General features: G+C 46.5%; 1 protein-coding gene and 1 long non-coding RNA gene across 3 annotated transcripts in view; one reads left to right on the top strand and one right to left on the bottom strand.

The window, feature by feature from the left end:
• Positions 1–13,216, top strand: part of VIT (vitrin) — a 120,698-nt gene extending 107,482 nt beyond the window's left edge. For both annotated transcript variants that reach the window (XM_008980871.4, XM_035272822.3), the window contains 4 exons: positions 75–178; positions 4,115–4,341; positions 7,199–7,712; positions 12,607–13,216. In XM_008980871.4, the coding sequence (XP_008979119.3) occupies positions 75–178; positions 4,115–4,341; positions 7,199–7,712; positions 12,607–12,785 (1,024 nt within the window). In that variant the 3' untranslated portion in view covers positions 12,786–13,216. The remainder of the gene's footprint in view (positions 1–74; positions 179–4,114; positions 4,342–7,198; positions 7,713–12,606) is intronic.
• Positions 4,162–5,687, bottom strand: LOC103788004 (uncharacterized). Its single transcript, XR_613807.4, has 3 exons — positions 5,626–5,687; positions 4,788–4,985; positions 4,162–4,294 (listed from the first exon to the last, which is right to left on the bottom strand). It is a non-coding gene; the product is annotated as an uncharacterized LOC103788004 (long non-coding RNA).
• Positions 13,217–18,385: the final 5,169 nt, after the last annotated feature.

Here is an 18,385-nt window from a genome sequence, read left to right as displayed (position 1 = left end):
CAACCGTGATCTCTGCCTTCCTCCAAAGGTAATAATTTTCCAGCTAATTTGTATTTCTTGTTCTGACTCTTCAGAGACAACCCTGCTACCCACTTTAACCTCAAGACACACATGAATTCTCAAGACCTGAAGACAGCCATAGAGAAAATTCCCCAGAGAGGAGGGCTTTCTAATGTAGGTATGTGATCCAGATTCAAATTATTCTATCTTGTGACCATTATTCTCTTTCTACGTGATTGCCTTCTAACATTGTATATATAAGGAGGAAAAAATAATACTAATTCATCAAGAAATAACTTCTGGTCAGGCGTGGTGATTCACGCCTATTATTCCAGCACTTTGGGAGGCTGAAGCTAGCAGATCACGTAAGGTCAGGAGTTCAAGATCAGCCTGGCCAACATGGTGAAACCCTGTCTCTACTAAAAATACAAAAATTAGCTGGATGTGGTGGCAGTTGCCTATAATCCCAGCTACTTGGGAGGCTGAAGTGGGAGAATCACTTGAAGAGGCAGAGGTTACAGTGAGCCAAGATGGCGCCACTGCACTCATCTCACTGAGATGAGTGAGACTCCATCTCAGAAAAAAGCAAAAAAAAAAAAAAAAAAACAAAAAAACAAGAAAAAGAAATGACTCCTGCAACATCTGTATCTTTTCCAAAGTATTATCTGGCCACAGAGGACAAGCATCTGTGAAGCACATTCACTGCACAGCTCCAGCATGCTTGGTTTGTGGGAAGGAGTAGCATTCTTCAGGGCAAGAAAGACTGCTGTCCTGACTGTTTTTTGGTGGGCCTACAAGTCATCAGCTGTTTCATTCAATTTTGTGTCCAGTTAAGGAAGGTCCTCAGTGCCCCTTGAGAATCTTGTTCTAATCAACTACTGCTGTAGTGATGATTGTGCAAAGAGAAACATGTTCTCTATTTCAAGCTGAGACTCCTGGGATATCTGAGCCTTTGGGGGTGCACCAGAAATCCAAGGTCTGGTCCACAGTGGGACATGTCCAGAAATTCTATTTTGTGTTTATCCAGAGGTGATTGGGCATTAGGAAACAATTTCACACTAACCAAGCTCAAAGACTGAAAGATCCCATGCCAGTGTATTCATTTGTCAATGAAGGACTGGCTTTGGGGGCGCTGGAGGGGAGACTGTCCACTTCTCAGGGAACTGTTCCTGTCATCAAAATCCAAAGAAATGGAGGTGTGAGCCAGCCACAGTTTCTTGGCTTAGAGCACATGCTGGGAATCGAACAGTCTTTAAGGGAGCATCCTCAGAGTTACAGTAAATCTGATGGATGGTTTCCCTTCCCACTTCAGTGTATGTCTCTGCAGTGACCAGAACATTAGTATCTAGCACATACAGAGCTTTTCACCTTTGAACAATGCTAAATAAACACTAGCCAAGTCACTCTCCATGCCCCCAAAGCAGTATTACCTTCATCACAAACATGATTTGTCCGGAGTTTGGGTTCTGAGAACAGAATCCATTCAGGTTATTCCAACTCAAAGGGATTTATTTCAGGGTATTAAGCAGTTTTGAGAATCACCAAAAAGAACTGAACAAGCAGACATTGGGCTGAGATTTAAGAGTTGTATCTGAAGGCTTCCTGCAAAGCAGGAAGGTCCTTCCAAAGCAGGACCTCCAATGGAGCTGCTCCTTCTTCCAAGATCAGGAAATCACTTTCTGAATTCTGCCATGGCAGCCTCTTCAGAAACCTGCTTTGTTCAGGAAGCCAGCATGATCAGGAAGCTTCCACTAGAACTTCCAGCTCCAGAACCATGCCCTCCTTGCCCCATTCACACCCACAACATGGATGTCCAAACCCTGTCACCCCACAACATTAAAACTAGCAACCAAGTCCAAGCACCTCTGGTGACAGTCTCCCAGAGAAGTCGGATACTAAAGATGTTTGTCAGCAAAAATATAAACAAACTACAGCCTCTGTCTCACTTTTATCTTCTAAATCTCATGCAAGTACATCAATTCATGGAACTAAAACAAAGCTAAAGCCTTAGCTGCAAGGGAGTCTGGAAAACGTAGTTTTCTGATTTCCAGCCTCTATTTTTCAAGACCCACTGGGAGGTGGATGGAATGTGTGTTGAGCACTTATACATCACGGCCTCCAGATTTAAGGCTAGGCAGAGTTGAGGGGATCTGCTCATGGCATCCTGTGCTCTGCCTACAGGTGCCTAATATTAGGCCAGAGGGGACTTCTGGGTGCTTTGAGCTCTGAGAAAAATTGTCCTTTGGCTGTAAAAGCAGTTCTCAGCAGCCAAGGTTTTCCCTTAGCAACTGGGTTCTGTGCAGCCAGTTCACATGGGTTTTTCAAGACATTTCTCAAGCATCTGTACATGTAACCATTTGATGCTTTCATTTGACAGGTAAGATAATACCAGCTAGTGGAGACAGGATGCTTGCCAAAATCAGAAATGCATTGAGTATAATAATACTAATCCTAAAGTCAAAGGAAGGAGCTTGTTAACTTTTATGGAGATTGAGGACTCTCCTTTGAGAATCTCATGAAAACTGTGGCTCTTCTATCCAGACAGATACTTATATACACAGAATAGTACGCATAATTTCAAGCGCCCTGGAATTCACAAAGTCCGGGTTAAGAGCTCTGCCTACTATATACAGCCATGCTGACTCTAGGGTGAACAGTTGTCCCAGTTTTCCCAGGAGAACTTGGGGCTTTCAGTGCTAAAACTGGAAACAACCTGGAAAACTGAGTCAATTGTTCATTGTCTAGTTGACTCTGAAAATTTCCCGAAGCCCTTCTCACTGCAAAATATGCTCTTGGAAAAGTCATGGTGGAAGGCTTTGTAGCAGTTCATGACTGCTGTACTCAGTTGAAGTAGATTGCTGTCATGGAAATCTAGGCCCACAGATGTACGGTGACCTATTCAGGGCCACACAGCTAGCAAGTAGCACAGCCAGGACTAGAACACAGTCTCTCAGTTCCTAGTGGGTGCAACTCTTCCCTGCCCAGCCAGACCTGTACGCCTGGCCTGCAACTGGAGGGAGAACACTGCTGACCCCAGAACACAGCTCTGCACAGCCAGCAGGAGCCCAGGCTCACCTCAGGCTGCAGAGGGCCAAGAAGAGGCTGCCATCACTCCCAGTCAACTCCTCCCACCCTATATTCCCGGAAACAACATGGGGCTGGCTTAGGGGCTTAGTGTGAGTCCAGCAGAGAAGGGGTACTTTTATTCTCATGAAAGTCTTTCTCACCAGCTTGCTGTCTCTAAAACTTTCTTCAAAGCAGAGACAATTAGAAGTTAAAGGCTTGAAAGGAAACCAGAATGGATAGTGGTCATGGCTGCATATTGTGAATGTACTTAATGACACTGAATTCTACACCTAAAAATAGTTGAGGTGTTTGTTTTTTTTTTTTGAGACGGAGTTTCATTCTTGTTACCCAGGCTGGAATGCAATGGCGCAATCTCGGCTCACTGCAACCTCCGCCTCCTGGTTTCAGGCAATTCTCCTGCCTCAGCCTCCTGAGTAGCTGGGATTACAGACACGTGCCACCATGCCCAGCTAATTTTTTGTATTTTTAGTAGAGACAGGGTTTCACCATGTTGACCAGGATGGTCTCCATCTCTTGACCTCGTGATCCACCCGCCTCGGCCTCACAGAGTGCTGGGACCACAGGCTTGAGCCACCGCGCCCAGCTAAGGTGTTTTTTTAAAAAGAAACAGGTTGGGCGCAGTGGCTTATGCCTGTAATCTCAGCACTTTAGGAAGCTGAGGTGGGCAGATCACCTGAGCCCAGGAGTTTGAGAACAGCCTAGGCAGCATAGTGAAACCCATCTCTACAGAAAAATACAAAATAACCAGGTACAGTAGTGCACACCTGTAGTCCCATCTACTCAGGAGGCTGAGATGGGAGGATTGATTAAGTTCAGGAGGTTGAAGCTATAGTGAGCCATGATCACACCACTGCACTCCAGCCTGGGTGACAGAGTGAGACCCTGTCTTAAAAAAAAAAAAAAAAAACAACTAAGGAGGGAATGAGTGTGTTTTTCGTTTTTCTGAAACTTCTTGTGCTACTGTGATCTCTTCCTGTATTTATAATCAGCATGATCGCTCCAATCACGAGTTTTCCTTTTCTTCCAGGCCGGGCCATCTCCTTTGTGACCAAGAACTTCTTTTCCAAAGCCAATGGAAACAGAAGCGGCGCTCCCAACGTGGTGGTGGTGATGGTGGATGGCTGGCCCACGGACAAAGTGGAGGAGGCTTCGAGACTTGCGAGAGAGTCAGGAATCAACATTTTCTTCATCACCATTGAAGGTGCTGCTGAAAATGAGAAGCAGTATGTGGTGGAGCCCAACTTTGCAAACAAGGTAGATGCCCAGAGACCCACCCAACATCAGGCTTTTCTGCACTTTGAGAAGTTATAATGCCGTTGCAGTGGGTTTCCCATGCCTTTAAATGTGCGTGAAGCTCATTTCTAGGCAGTAAGGCCTCCAGGGAGGGACTGGTCAATTCAGAACCTGCAATTACCCTCTCAGAGCAAAACCCCACATCTCCCCAAGGCCAGCAGCTTTGGAGGAGAGTAGAGGGGCAGTGCCCCCGAATTCTAGCTAGGTTCTCCCTTGCTCCTCCCATAGCCCCAGGGGAGTCTCACCCAGGCAGCCCAGGGAGCCTTCACACTCACGCAAGCGAACATATACCCTCTCTCTCTCTCTCCTTTCTCTCTCTCTCTCTCTCACACACACACACACACACACACACACACACACACACACACACACTTTATTCTGTATACACACGTTGCCAATTAATGAACCTGATGAATGATAGAAGGGAGGCACTGAACCACAGCAGTGAGATGGCGTTTTCAGATGCGTCTCCTGGGTTCTGTGGAGATGCCCAGCAAGAGATGTGATCGAGGCCTCCCTCACTCACTCCACCAAAGCTGCTCAGCTTTTGTGCATCTGGTACAATGGAACACCACATAAACCTTCCTCCAAAGAAGAGGCTCCAGCTTTAAAACAGAAAGAAAGCCTCGGACAGGTTTGTCTTTAAGGCCCTTCCGGCTTTAATATTCTATGTGTTCAGAGCCAGCAGGGCTCAACCTCCTGCAGCATCTCAAACTGATGGCCACTTCCTGCTTTTTGAAATGCTCTTCTCCTGGACTTCCAGGACCCGGCATGGCTCTTATTTCATGACCTCTTGCCTTTTTTTCTACCCTCAATGTGGACCTCCCCTGGTCTGCACCCCCTTCTTTAAAAGGCCCTGTCTCTGCAGAATCCCTTCCAAGGTCACAGCTTCCGCCTTCATCTCTTGAGCTCTTAGCCATCCATTTCCAGCTGACTGACTTTTCTCTACCTGATGACCTGTCAGAACCTTAAAATCCACCTGTGACAAGCCGAGTTCATCATCTTCACCCCAAACGGTTTCCTCCTCTGGACTTTACATGAATGACCACGTACCCGTCCCAGGGGGCAGTGTCATCCCAGAACTCCTCAGCAGCTTCCACATCACAAATCTCTCTCTCTCTCTCCCCGCTCTTCCCCACGCACAATGCCCCCTCCCCAGTTCAAGCTGGTACCCTGCATCTGGTCCTTCTCCCTGCCAGTGCTCAACCTGGGTTCGTTTAGATTTCACAGTGAAGCCCAACTCACGTTTCTGATTCCAGCCCTGTGAGGTCCTTGCTCCAAATCTTTCATTGCTACCCATTGCTCTCAAGGCCTTCTGGGGTGCAGTCCCACCCAATCTCCTGGCCCATTATGGTATCATCCATTATGACCTCCCACAGCCCTGTGTTCCAGTCAACTGGTCTCCCACCCACACCCAGCACCGCCACTGTCTCCTGCTGTGACTTCACTACCTGGTGGGAATCCCTCCCTCCATCTGTTGGCCAGAATTCAGCTCAGGCTCAGCACTTACCTCACATGTCACCAGTTTCATGGAAAGTTTTGTTACCCCACTTAGGTGGATTTTTTGTTTGTTTTTGTTTTGAGGTGGAGTCTTGCTCTGTCACCAGGCTGGAGTACAGTGACATGATCTTGGCTCACTGCAACCTCCTCCTCCTGGGTTCAAGCGATTCTCCTGTTTCAGCCTCCCCAGTATCTGGGACCACAGGCATGCACCACCCGCCCAGCTAATTTTTTGTATTTCAGTAGAGACAGGTTTCACCATGTTGGCCAGGATGGTTTCGATCTCCTGATCTCAAGATCTGCCTGCTTCGTCCTCCCAAAGTGCTGGGATTATAGGCATGAGTCCATTTAGGTGTTTACAAATCAATTTAAGAAAAATATTTCCCAGGAAAGTTTGAAGCCATCTCTTGTTCCAAAATAACCTTTTAATTAATTATCCAAGGCCAGCAGTAGTCATTTGGTCTGACTCTTTCTGTGACCCAGAGGCAGGGGTAAGGAAGAAACACCATGCCTTGGGAACACTATGCCACCCACTTCCAGAAGGGCAACAACCAGTTTGCTCAAGGTGTATTTGCAGCTGCCTTGTTTTTTTCTGGAATAAACTTAGGCACTAGTGAATAAATATTCATTTGCCTGGAGGCAGGGTTGTTTGCTTCTGAAGGTGGATAGATTTGTGTTCCAATCTCATGGACTCAGGAAGTCCCTTCATAGCTTGGTTTCTTTATGGCAGGGGGTTATGATTCTACCTTGCAGGGTGAGGGTGGGGATTAAATGAGAGAATCATTCCAAGAGCATCTGATGGGACCCCCAACATGTGGTCATTCAGCAACTGTGGGATCCCTTCCCACTTGGTGACAGGCTGCTCTGGAAACACTTCTGTGGTGATTTATTGTGTATGTCATCTCTTTTCCCAATCGGAATAAAAACTTTCTTTAGTCCTCTCATGCCATGGTGCCCACCAATGCCAATCTTATGGCTGGCTGCCAACACAAAGGGAGGGGCCTGGAGAAGCATACATGTGAAGCTGATTCCGGAGATTTAATATCTCCCTATGAATTTGCTTAGCAGACAGCTTTCCACTAATGCAGGCAGGGACCCAGCTGAAATTGAGGGAGTGGGACTGAGTCCAGAGATAACCCAGGGGCTTTGCCTCAGTGGGTGCCCGCTGGGTGAACCAAGATGGAAAAACGTGATAGGAGAACTAAAGCAGAAATCAAGGTTCTGCTTGCTTCTTCATCTGCCCCGGGGATCAAGCCTAACGGTGACACTGGAGGATCTGACCCCGACCTGGTGTGGGTCCCTCCCCTCTGTCTTCCAGGCCGTGTGCAGAACCAACGGCTTCTACTCACTGCACGTGCAGAGCTGGTTTGGCCTCCACAAGACCCTGCAGACCCTGGTGAAACGGGTCTGTGACACCGACCGCCTGGCCTGCAGCAAGACCTGCTTGAACTCGGCTGACATTGGCTTCGTCATCGACGGCTCCAGCAGCGTGGGGACAGGCAACTTCCGCACCGTTCTCCAGTTTGTGACCAACATCAGCAAAGAGTTTGAGATTTCTGATACGGACACGCGCATCGGGGCTGTGCAGTACACCTATGAGCAGCGGCTGGAGTTTGGGTTTGACAAGTATAGCAGCAAGCCCGACATCCTCAACGCCATCAAGAGGGTGGGCTACTGGAGTGGTGGCACCAGCACGGGGGCTGCCATCAACTTCGCCCTGGAGCAGCTCTTCATGAAGTCCAAGCCCAACAAGAGAAAGTTAATGATCCTCATCACCGATGGGAGGTCCTATGACGACGTGCGGATCCCAGCCATGGCTGCCCATCTGAAGGGTAAGCTGGGTTGTCAAGCAGCCTGGGGCCGAGGCATCTTTCTGGAGCTTGGTGGGCCAGTGGGACAAGGAAGCTATTGTCTTTTTATGCATTGACCTTTTCTACAACTTAATAAAAATGTACAAAGCTTCAGGGAGGGCGTTAGAGGTAGAAACACTGCAAGCCCCTCTGAGTAGGGAGAGAAAAAGGACAGGGCAGCAAGGTGGTCTCCTAAGTGGCATTACAAACCCATGGCCTGTGGATGACTGGGCACATTAACCCTTTCCTTTACAGCCTGCACTCTGAGGCATTTTCCACAAGGGTGTGATACATTAAAAGGGAATTGAACTCATCACTTTACCTCTATTAAAAACACCAAACCTCTATCTCTATTGAATATGACAAATTGTACTGGTACCTAGACCACTAAATTGTGTTAGCAACTTTTATTCCTTTCTTTATGTATGTACATATGTATTTATGTATTTATTTATTTATTGAGAGACAGAATCTCGTTTCATTGCCCAGGCTAGAGTGCAGTGGCGTGATCTCTGATCACCGCAACTTCTGCCTTCCTGGTTCAAGTGATTTTCCTGCTTCAGCCTCCCAAGTAGCTGGCATTACAGAAGTGCGCCACCACACCAGCTAATTTTTGTATTTTTAGTAGAGACGGTGTTTCACCATGTTGGCCAGGCTGGTCTCGAACTCCTGACCTCAGGTGATCCTTCCGTCTTGGCCTCCCAAAGTGCTGGAATTACGGGCGTGAGTCACCATGCCTGGCCGTGTGTTAGTACCTTTTAAGGAATAATAATATATTTAAAGACAAGTACTCTTTCTGTAAGCGACTGTTAACCAGATTTCGGGGAGCTTCAGGGAAACCTGAAAGGAATTTTAATTCAGATATTTAAAGAGGCCAGGCATGGTGGTGCACGTGTATTGTCCCAGCTACTCGGGAAGCCGAGGTGAGAGGATTACTTGAGCCCTGGAGTTGAAGGCTGCAGTGATCTATGATTACACCACCACACTCCAGCCTGGGCAACAAGCAAGATCCTGTCTCAAAAAAAAAAAAGTTCAGAGAGCTGTTTCCACATAAAAATTTCTATGAGGGCAACAGAAGTTTTAAGATATGAAAAATGAGCAAAATATATCTGTAAATGTTTAGAAAATCAGTAATACTTACGCCTTTATTGCAGAATTTATGTATAAGCACTGTTCCAAAAAGTGTCATATGTTATCAAGAATATAAACAGCCTGGAGAAAACCACAAGTGATAATAATAACAGTAATAATAATAAAAGTAAACCTTGTAGTCAAAAGTAAACCAATGCCCTGTAGATAAATATGAGTGTACACAACTCACTGCTGTGGTTGTTATTTCTCCTTATGTGCCTACATTTTTTTTTTTTTTTTTTTTTGAGGCAGAGTCTTGCTCTGTCACCCAGGCTGGAGTGCAGCAGCATGATTTCTGCTCACTGCAACCTCCGCCTCCCGGGTTCAAGTAATTCTCCTGCCTCAGCCTCCCGAGTAGCTGGGATTATAGGTGCCTGCCACCAAGCCCAGCTAATTTTTGTATTTTTAGTATAGATGGGGTTTCACCGTGTTGGCCAGGCTGGTCTTGAACTCCTGACCTGTAGCGATCCACACACCTCAACCTCCCAAAGTGCTGGGATCATAGGCATGAGCCACTGTACCTGGCTTCTGTACCTACATTTAACTTCAGTAATTTCGCAAGATTTTCCGAATTGTTGAAAGCTGCTTTCATTTCTTCCTAAAACAAGCCTTAATGAATAAACAGTGCTGGATTTTGGAATCCAAAGTAATCAGACACTGGGTTCAGGCAGAGTCTTCCTGGTGATTTGCTTTTTATGGTGCGGTGCTCAATGCCCGCATGCCAACAATCACAAGGTCCACCGGACTCATATCAGCAGAGTGAGGATGGATTAAGGCTCAGAAGCAACCGGCCTGAACTCCCAGATTGAATGGGCAGAGCCAGGTGGGCCAGCTTTTGACAACAAGCCCAAGGCTCTCCTACTTTCTCTAAACATCTGTCCCCCGTTTGTGCTCAGTTCCACCATCATTTATTTTTCTAGATGACCTCTTTTGGACCTCACCCAGAGGAGATCCTTGGCCTACTCATCAGGAAAAATGAACACTGAGGGAAATGGCCTGGGTGCTCTCAGGACAGCTTTAATGAACTACGACCAAAAGATGCAAATTACCTAGGTTCTTACTCAGCCTAACGCTGAGATCGGTCTGAAAATGTAGTGAGCATTGTGTTCCTGGGAGTATCCAAGTCAAGGCTGGGTGACCATCTGTTAGAATTGCCAGTAGGAGATTCTCTACAACACGAGTGGACTTGGGATCTGGAAAGCTAAATTTCCTTCTTTCTTTTCTTTTCTTTTCTTTTTTTTTTTTTTTCTTTTTTTTGAGACAGAGTTTTGCTTTTGTTTCCCAGGCTGGAGTGCAATGGAGCAATTTTGGCTCATTGCAATCTCCACCCCCCGCCCCAGGTTCAAGTGATTCTCCTGCCTCAGCCTCCCAAGTAGCTGGGATTACAGGCATGTGCCAGCACACCCCGCTAATTTTGTCCTTTTAGTAGAGATAGGGTTTTGTCATGTTGGCTAGGCTGGTCTTGAACTCCTGACCTCAGGTGATCCACCTGCCTCAGCCTCCCAAAGTGCTGGGATTACAGGTGTGAGCCACTGTGCCTGGCCTGGAGAGCTAAATTTCTAGTACTGTTTGCAAGTTTTTATTTAAGGACAAGCTCTCCATCTTTGAGCAGGAAGGAGGGCTTAGTCTGTGTAAGCCCAGCTCTGCAGCAAAGCTGCTCTCACTGACACCTGGCAGCACTTAAAAGTCCAAAGCTGGCTCCTTCCAATCTAGACAATATTCAGAGAAAAGAAACTGGAGGGGTGAGAAAAGGGACTGGCAACTGAAATGCAACTTAATGGACCACAGTCAAAAAGCAGCTTAGGTCAGAGCCACGTGAGGTAGGCATGGCTCTCCCAGGCACCCAGAAGATGCTAGAGATAGTGACACCACTGTGGGGGCCCCAGGGGATGATGCCAGGGCAGGAAGTCTACATCCAGGCTCCACCCTCTGTTTCATGGCCATTTTGCTCACCCCACTCAGACCAGCCTGAAGGTGGTGTGGGAATAGGGTATTGTAGAGTAAGGTCATGAACCTGCTGACCAGCTGCCCACAACCCAAATCAAGACCTATCACCCCAGGCAGCCTCCCAGCTTTCCCACTAAGAATGGATGCCTTGTCTCTGAATCCTGTCCTCTCCGCCCTGGGTTACTTCTCCCCACCGCAGTCTAACACCTTCAGTCTTATTACACTCCTTCCCATTTGCACCTAGATGGGCTCAAGTTCCTCCCTCCCTAAATAAAACATTCTCTGTGACTCCACGTTCTGCTCCAGTTACCACCTACCGACTCCCTTTCACAGCCAAACCTCAGGAAAGGAGCTGTGTGCACTGACCCACATGTTCACTTCTTTCTCACTCTCAACAGTAGTTCATTTGGTTTCTTTGGCCCCTTCTCCCCTGAGACTGTTCTCGACAAATTACCAATGTCTTGTTTTCTTTTTGCTTTCTTTAAATTCCAGTGAGGCCAGGCGTGGTGGCTCACGCCTGCAATCCCAGTACTTTGGGAGGCTGAGGAAGGAGGATCACTTGAGGTCAAGAGTTTGAGACCAGTCTGGCCAACATGGTGAAACCCTGTCTCTACTAAAAATACAAAAATCAGCCAGGTGTGGTGGTGCACGCCTGTAATCCTAGCTACTCAAGAGGCTGAGGCAGGAGAATTACTTGAATTCAGGAAGTGGAGGCTGCAGTGAGTGGAGATCACACCACTGCACTCCAGCCTAGGCCACAAACTGATATTCTGTCTCAAAGCAAATGAAAACCCATTGAGCACTTTTTCATGTTCACCTTACATGACCACCCTGCAGCACCCAACAGTGTTGGGCACCCCCTTCTTTATCTTGGAAGCCTTTCTTCGTAACAGTGATGAAGCCGATGCTGGGGACCATCTCTCTGGCACCTTGGGCAAGGGTTCCTGCACTGGAAGTGAGGTTGGATTCAACCGTTTGTAAAGTCACCCTCAAGCCTAAAGTGATGACACTCCCTGTTTTGGTGTAAAAGATGTTGAACTGGCCAGGCACAGTGGCTCACATCTGTAATCCCAGCACTTTGGGAGACTAAGGAGGGTGGATTACCTGAGGTCGGGAGTTCGAGACCAGCCTCACCAACATGGAGAAACCCTGTCTCTACTAAAAATACAAAATTAGCTGGGCATGGTGGCTCATGCCTGTAATCCCAGCTACTTGGGAGGCTGAAGCAGGATAATTGCTTGAACCCAGGGAGGCAGAGGTTGCGGTAAGCCAAGATCACACCATTGCACTCAGGCCTAGGCAACAAGAGCAAAACTCCATCTAAAAAAAAAAAATCTTGAACCAGCTTTTGATGCATTTAAGGCTCTGTTCAGCTCTCCGCACTGGTAGCAGGCGTGTTTTATGTGTCTGCGTGGCCCCAAAACTTTCACTTGTCCCAAAATATCTTCCCCTCTTTTATTCCTGAACACAAAATTCTTACCATGTGATTTACTCTATTTTGTTTATTTTTTCTCCTAAAAGACTATAAACTCCTGAGATAACGACTATGTAAATATTGTTACTATTAGCATATAGTGTATGCTCAAAAGCAGTTACTGAGTGAAGGAATGAATGGCCATACTTTGTCTTAATTCTGGAAACCTAGAGGTCTGCAGGGGGTTTTTGGTTTAGTTTGGTTTGGTTTGGGCACGTTTCTGATTTTGGATTTGGCTGTGCCAACAGAGCAACAACAAGGCAGAGATTCTTTGGCAGTTCCTTTTCTTGGGGACATTCATTCATCTAATCTTTGTCCCCGCAGGAGTGATCACCTATGCAATCGGCGTTGCTTGGGCCGCACAGGAGGAGCTAGAAGTCATTGCCACTCACCCCGCCAGGGACCACTCCTTCTTTGTGGATGAGTTTGACAACCTCTACCAATATGTTCCCAGGGTCATCCAGAACATTTGTACAGAGTTCAATTCACAGCCTCGGAACTGAATTCAGAGCAGGCAGAGCGCCAACGAGTGCTGCTTTACTGACTGACTCTTTGGGCAACACCAGCGCTTGAGGGGGCACACACAGGGCATCCAGGCGTGGGAAGGGCTTGGGGAAACAGATCCCCTGTTGTTATTCTTTGCCATCAGGCTTTTTCATACTCCAAAACTTGGAGTGACAAAGAAGATCACAAATTTATAGAATGAGCCGAAATGCTACATCATGTTGAGGGCACTGGGGATTTTACGTTTTGACAATTGTTTTCTAAATAAATGTTCAGAATGCAGTGCAGCCCTTATGACAGGCTCACATAGAGCTTTTGTGAGAATTTTAAGTTTTTGTTTCTCATTAGAATTCTGTAACTCTCAGGAGGTTTCATTTTTGTCATGATGATGTAGAAATTACTTAATTAAATGTTTAAAAGGATGACATGCAATCTTTCTGACTGTGTCTTGTGTACACAGGGTTCGTGGCGGGGCCACCGTTTGCTTTCCTCAGTTCCCAGAGCACCTTCTGTGGACTCACGCCCAGCCTGATGTGACAGTGCACCTGCAGAGGTGCAGAGATCATGGGCAGTGGCTTTGCTTCTCCTGATATGCCTCCCTCACTGAGGTCTAAGCCAATGCATACTTGCCACGTGATGCTTTAGGAGCAGCCAGCTCTGGAGGACAAAGCTGATCTTGCCTAAACTTAGTGCAGTAGGCCAGGCGTTGGGGCTCATGCCTGTAATCCCAGCACTTTGGGAGGCTGAGGCAGGTGGATCACCTGAGGTCAGGAGTTCAAGACCAGCCTGGCCAAATGGCAAAACCCCGTCTTTACTAAAAATACAAAAATTAGCTGGGCATGGTTGCTCGAACCTGTAGTCTCGGTTACTCAGGAGGCTGAAACAGGAGAATCGCTTCAACCTGAGAGGCGAAGGTCGCACTGAGCCGAGATTGTGCCACTGCACTCCAGCCTGGATGACAGAGCAAGACTGTCAAAAAAAAAAGTGCAGCAGTAGGCTGCACATTGAAATCAGGAGGCTGCAGTGCTGGTTCCCGGGCCCCACCCAGTACCAGTGAAATCTGAGTACCTGGGATTGGAGCTTGAACATTGGCATGTTTTAAGAGCCCTCCAGTGATTTGTATCTGCTGCCGTGACCTAGAAGCACTGAGCTACCCCTGAGGAGTTAGTGTTACATTTCTTCAAAAAGGCCCTGTTTCTGCCTGCTGCCCTGGGCCCATCCAGTTCAGCATTTCTCTTGGATTTTTCTTTTTCTTTATTTTTTTCTTTTTTCTTTTTTTTGAGACAGAGTCTCACTCTGTTGCCCAGGCTGGAGTGCAGTGGCAGGATCTCAGCTCACTGCAAGATATCTCGGCAATCTGAGTTCCAGTGATTCTCCCGCCTCAGCCTCCTGAGTAGCTGGGATTACAGGTGTGCACCACCATGCCCTGCTAATTTTTCTACTTTTTTTTTTTTTTTTTGGTAGAGACGGGGTTTCACTATATTGGTCAGGCTGGTCTTGAACTCCTGACCTCATGATCCACCTGCCTCGGCCTCCCAAAGTGCTGGGATTACAGGTGTGAGCCACCACGCCTGGCCAGATTTTTTATTTGTTAACCAACTATTATTGATAGCTGCATTAAAATAACCTGGGATGAGTTTGCTTGTACTTCACTTTTTACTTCAGCTTCTCCAAAGGCTCGCCTATCAGCATGTGAAATACATGTGTAATAGGGAAATGTTCAAAAGAATCATAAATAGAGATGACTTCAGTGATAGGTTATGTTTTATAAAAATATGTTTTGATGAATACTACTCTGAATGGGGCAGAAACAAAGGAAATGTGTCAATACAGGGGACAAAATATTTACATTAAAAATTAGAACCAAGGATATCATTCAGTTAGCAGAATTTGCACTGAGCTCACCAAATTTCTTAATATCTGAAGAGAATATACTGTCAATTGAAAATACTGTGATCTACAGAGAAAAATCAATTAAAGGTGTCAACAATTTCAGATTTATTTGCCATAAAATTTACTTTGAATGCGTCCAAAAACTTCAAAATATAAATCTGTTTTTTAAAAGGAAATTCTTCAGAAAGATACCAGTGGCACTCTTTATTCATGCCAGACTCAGCTAAGAAGCTAATTTAGTCTGGGCACCGTGGCTCACGCCTATAATTCCAGCACTTTGGGAGGCCGAGGCAGGTGGATCACCTGAGGTCAGGAGTTCAAGACCAGCCTGACCAACATAGTGAAACGCCATGTCTACTCAAAACACAAAACTAGCCGGGCATGGTGGTGCATGCCTGTAGTCCCAGCCACTTGGGAGTCTGAGGCAGGAGACTCGCTTGAACCCGAGAGGCAGAGGTTGCATGAGCCGAGATGGTGCCACTGCACTCCAGTCTAGGGGACAGAGTGAGTTTGAGACTCCATCTCAAAAAAAAAAAAAAGAAGCTAACTTAAAAACTTATATAAGGACTAGGAACAATTATTCCGCCTATGTTTTTGCATGTGAAGATAAACCCCATGAAGGAGTTTTTCAACATTGCTTCAGTGTACACATATAAGTTAGTTTGATTTTTTTTAAAGAAATATTTTATTTTGGAAAATGGTTTTTGAATCTAGTTATTTTGTAGGGGGTTTTATATAAAAAACAATTTGTCATCAATAAGTAAATATTTCCAAAAGTAATATAATTTTAATTATTTTGGTGTCCTCTTTCACTCACAAACATGTCCCAGTTTGGAAAATAAATGATGTGGTCACCCTAGTTATAGCCAATAATTTTGAAGATAATTGGAACCTCTTCCAAGGAGTCCATTGTCTACAAATATTGTATGTGTGCTGTGGGAAGTGGGGAGGAAGGGGTCAGAGGGAGTGAGATGGCCGAGACACTCAAAGGCTACAGTGTCATCAGAATTGTCTGCATGGGCTGCTGGGCGCAGTGGCTCATGCCTATAATCCTAGCACTTTGGAAGGCCGAGGAGGGTGGATCACCTGAAGTCAGGAGTTCGAGACTAGCCTGGCCAACATGGTAAAACCCTGTCTCTATAAAAATACAAAAATTAGCCAAGCATAGTGATGGGCGCCTGTAATCGCAGCTACTTGGGAGGCTGAGGCAAGAGAACCACTTGAATCCGGGGGGCAGAGGTTGCAGTGAGCCAAGATTGCACCACTGCATTCCAGCCTGGGCAACAAGAGTGAAACTACATCTAAAAAAAAAATTGTCTTCATGGGCTGTGGTGCCATCAGAATTGTCTGCACGGATGTTTGAGTCAACAAGGACAGTGACAGGAGCGGGGATGGAGAGAATATAGCCAGGCTCTGGCACCTTCAGCAAATGAGAGGAAGTGACCCACAGATTGGTAGGAGGCAGCAGTGACGGGCTTGAGGGCCTGAATACAGTCTGAGGCAAGATCTTCAAGGGAGCTGGGACTTTGACGGAGGAAAGAAGGGGACACAGAGGAAGGTGCAGTGGAGCAAAGGGCAGACCTAGCCCCATTCCAGACCCAGAATATATGGGGTGACAGAAAACCAACAGCCTCCACTTGGGAGTTTGCAAGAGACAACCTGGTTTCAAATCAGCAGGGCAGGAAGCTGAAGGGGCTGAGGCTTCTGGGAGCTTGGTGACACCAGAGAGGAGCTCCCTGAGTCCCATGGGGGAGGCAGAGTGGGGAGTGGGGTGAGGTAGAATCAGAGTTTGCACAGAGCAGTTTGGAGATAAAAGTTCTGAGGATGTTGGATGAGTGAGAGGCTTGGATATGACTGTCACCTCCCACAACCTAAACTGTGCCTAATGTTGCTGAAGCAGGGCTAAGATCTTGACACTAGAGACAGAGCCTTAGAGACAATCCATGTCAGTCCCTCAAATTGCAAAAGAGGAAAGCCAGGCCACAAGAAGGTTGTACAGATATGGAGGTACAGAACCAGAATTTGGATCTGTCTGCTCACCTATTGGCCCATGTGACCCCAGTCCCTCCCTATCCCCACCCGCCTTGGTTCTGCCCACTTCCGGGCTGTGGTCTAGCCTTGCAGAGCGATTTGCACCCAGTCTTCATTCCTGCAGACTCTGGACCCAGTCTCCTAAGACAACTGCACCTTTCATTCCGTGGTCTCAATAGAAAAATCTGTGACATTACTGCTGTTGAAACATTTTTTAAAAAAAAATTTAAAAATCTCTTCCAGCTGGGAGTGGCGGCTCAGGCCTGTAATCCCAGCACTTTGGGAAGCTGAGGCAGGCGGATCACCTGAGGTCAGGAGTTCAAGACCACCTTAAGCAATGTGGAAAACCCCCCTAAAAATACAAAATTAGCCAGGAGTGGTGGCACATGCCTGTAATCCCAGCTACTCAGAAGGCTGAGGCAGGAGAATTGCTTGAACCCGGGAGGTAGAGGTTGCAGTGAGCCAAGATCATGCAATTGCACTCCAGCTTGGGCAACAAAAGCGAAACTGTTTCAGAAAAGGGGAAGGGAGGGCATGGGAGGAGAAGGGAGGAGAAGGGAGGAGAAGGGAGGGGAGGGGAGGGGAGGAAGGGAGGGAGGGAAGGAGGGGAGGGAGGGAGGAAAGGAAAAGAAAAAGAGAAAAAGAAAGAAAGGAAAGAAAAAAGAAAGAAAAAGGAAGGAAGGAAGGAAGGAAGGAAGGAATCTCTTCCATGCCCTTTCCCCTCAAACTCAACCAGCACAAGCACACAAGGGCCACTGGGCCAGCTTCTGTGTGCGTATGATGTCTAAACTTCACTTGACTTCATGTTCCCATTTCTCAGCAGTTAAAGCCCTTTGGCAGACTTTTCTTTGCTGAGACTCGAAGTTTTGCAACAAAGGCTCTGCTAAAAACTTTCTAGCCAAACTGTCAGTGTTCAGAGGTTTCTTGTTTCTCTGGGCTCTTTAAACCTTTTGAACAGGACAAAACTCTCATAAAGCAAGCTTCCCAGCAGCAGTCTCAAGGGGCCAGCATGGGTTTACAGACAAGGTAGTGTGTCTGTGTCCAAGGATATTCTAGCTTAGAAAAGGAATTTCCAAACAACAATGTTTTCCAATCAAAATCCTAAAAGAAGATCTTCTCTTAGATCACCAATATATAAATGTAGTAAGCAGGAAATATGCTTGAAAGCACGAAGTCAATTACCTTGAAAAGAGACATTTATGCAAGTAATACCTTTGAGGAATTCACAGCCCAGTGAGAAACCACACACAAACAAATAATTAAAATCATACAACTGCTATCGAGGTATCATGCACCAAGTGCATGACTGGTGATTGCAAACAATCTCATGAGAAATAAAGTTGGAATAATCCCTGACAGCATTTGTCATATGCTGGGTGCTGTTCCAATGGCTTCATATATATTAACTCACTTATCCCTATGCTTTGCTGAGAAAGAACGCCTGAGTCCATTTTATGCTGGGATAACAGAATACCTAAGACTAGGATGGTGAGAGAGAGAAAGGAGGCTGAATTCACCCTTTTGTCGGGAATCTACTCCTGCCCTAACAAACCTGCTCCCGTGATAATGTCATTCATCCATTCATGAGAGCAGTGCCCTCGTGACCCAAGCACCTCTCAAAGGTCCTACCTCTCAACACAGTTGCACTGGGAATTAAGTTTCCTGCACGTAAACT

The sequence above is a fragment of the Callithrix jacchus genome, chromosome 14 (genome assembly GCF_049354715.1).
Source record: "Callithrix jacchus isolate 240 chromosome 14, calJac240_pri, whole genome shotgun sequence".
Taxonomy (NCBI): Eukaryota; Metazoa; Chordata; class Mammalia; order Primates; family Cebidae; genus Callithrix; species Callithrix jacchus.
This window is presented reverse-complemented; position numbering and strand designations above follow the sequence as displayed.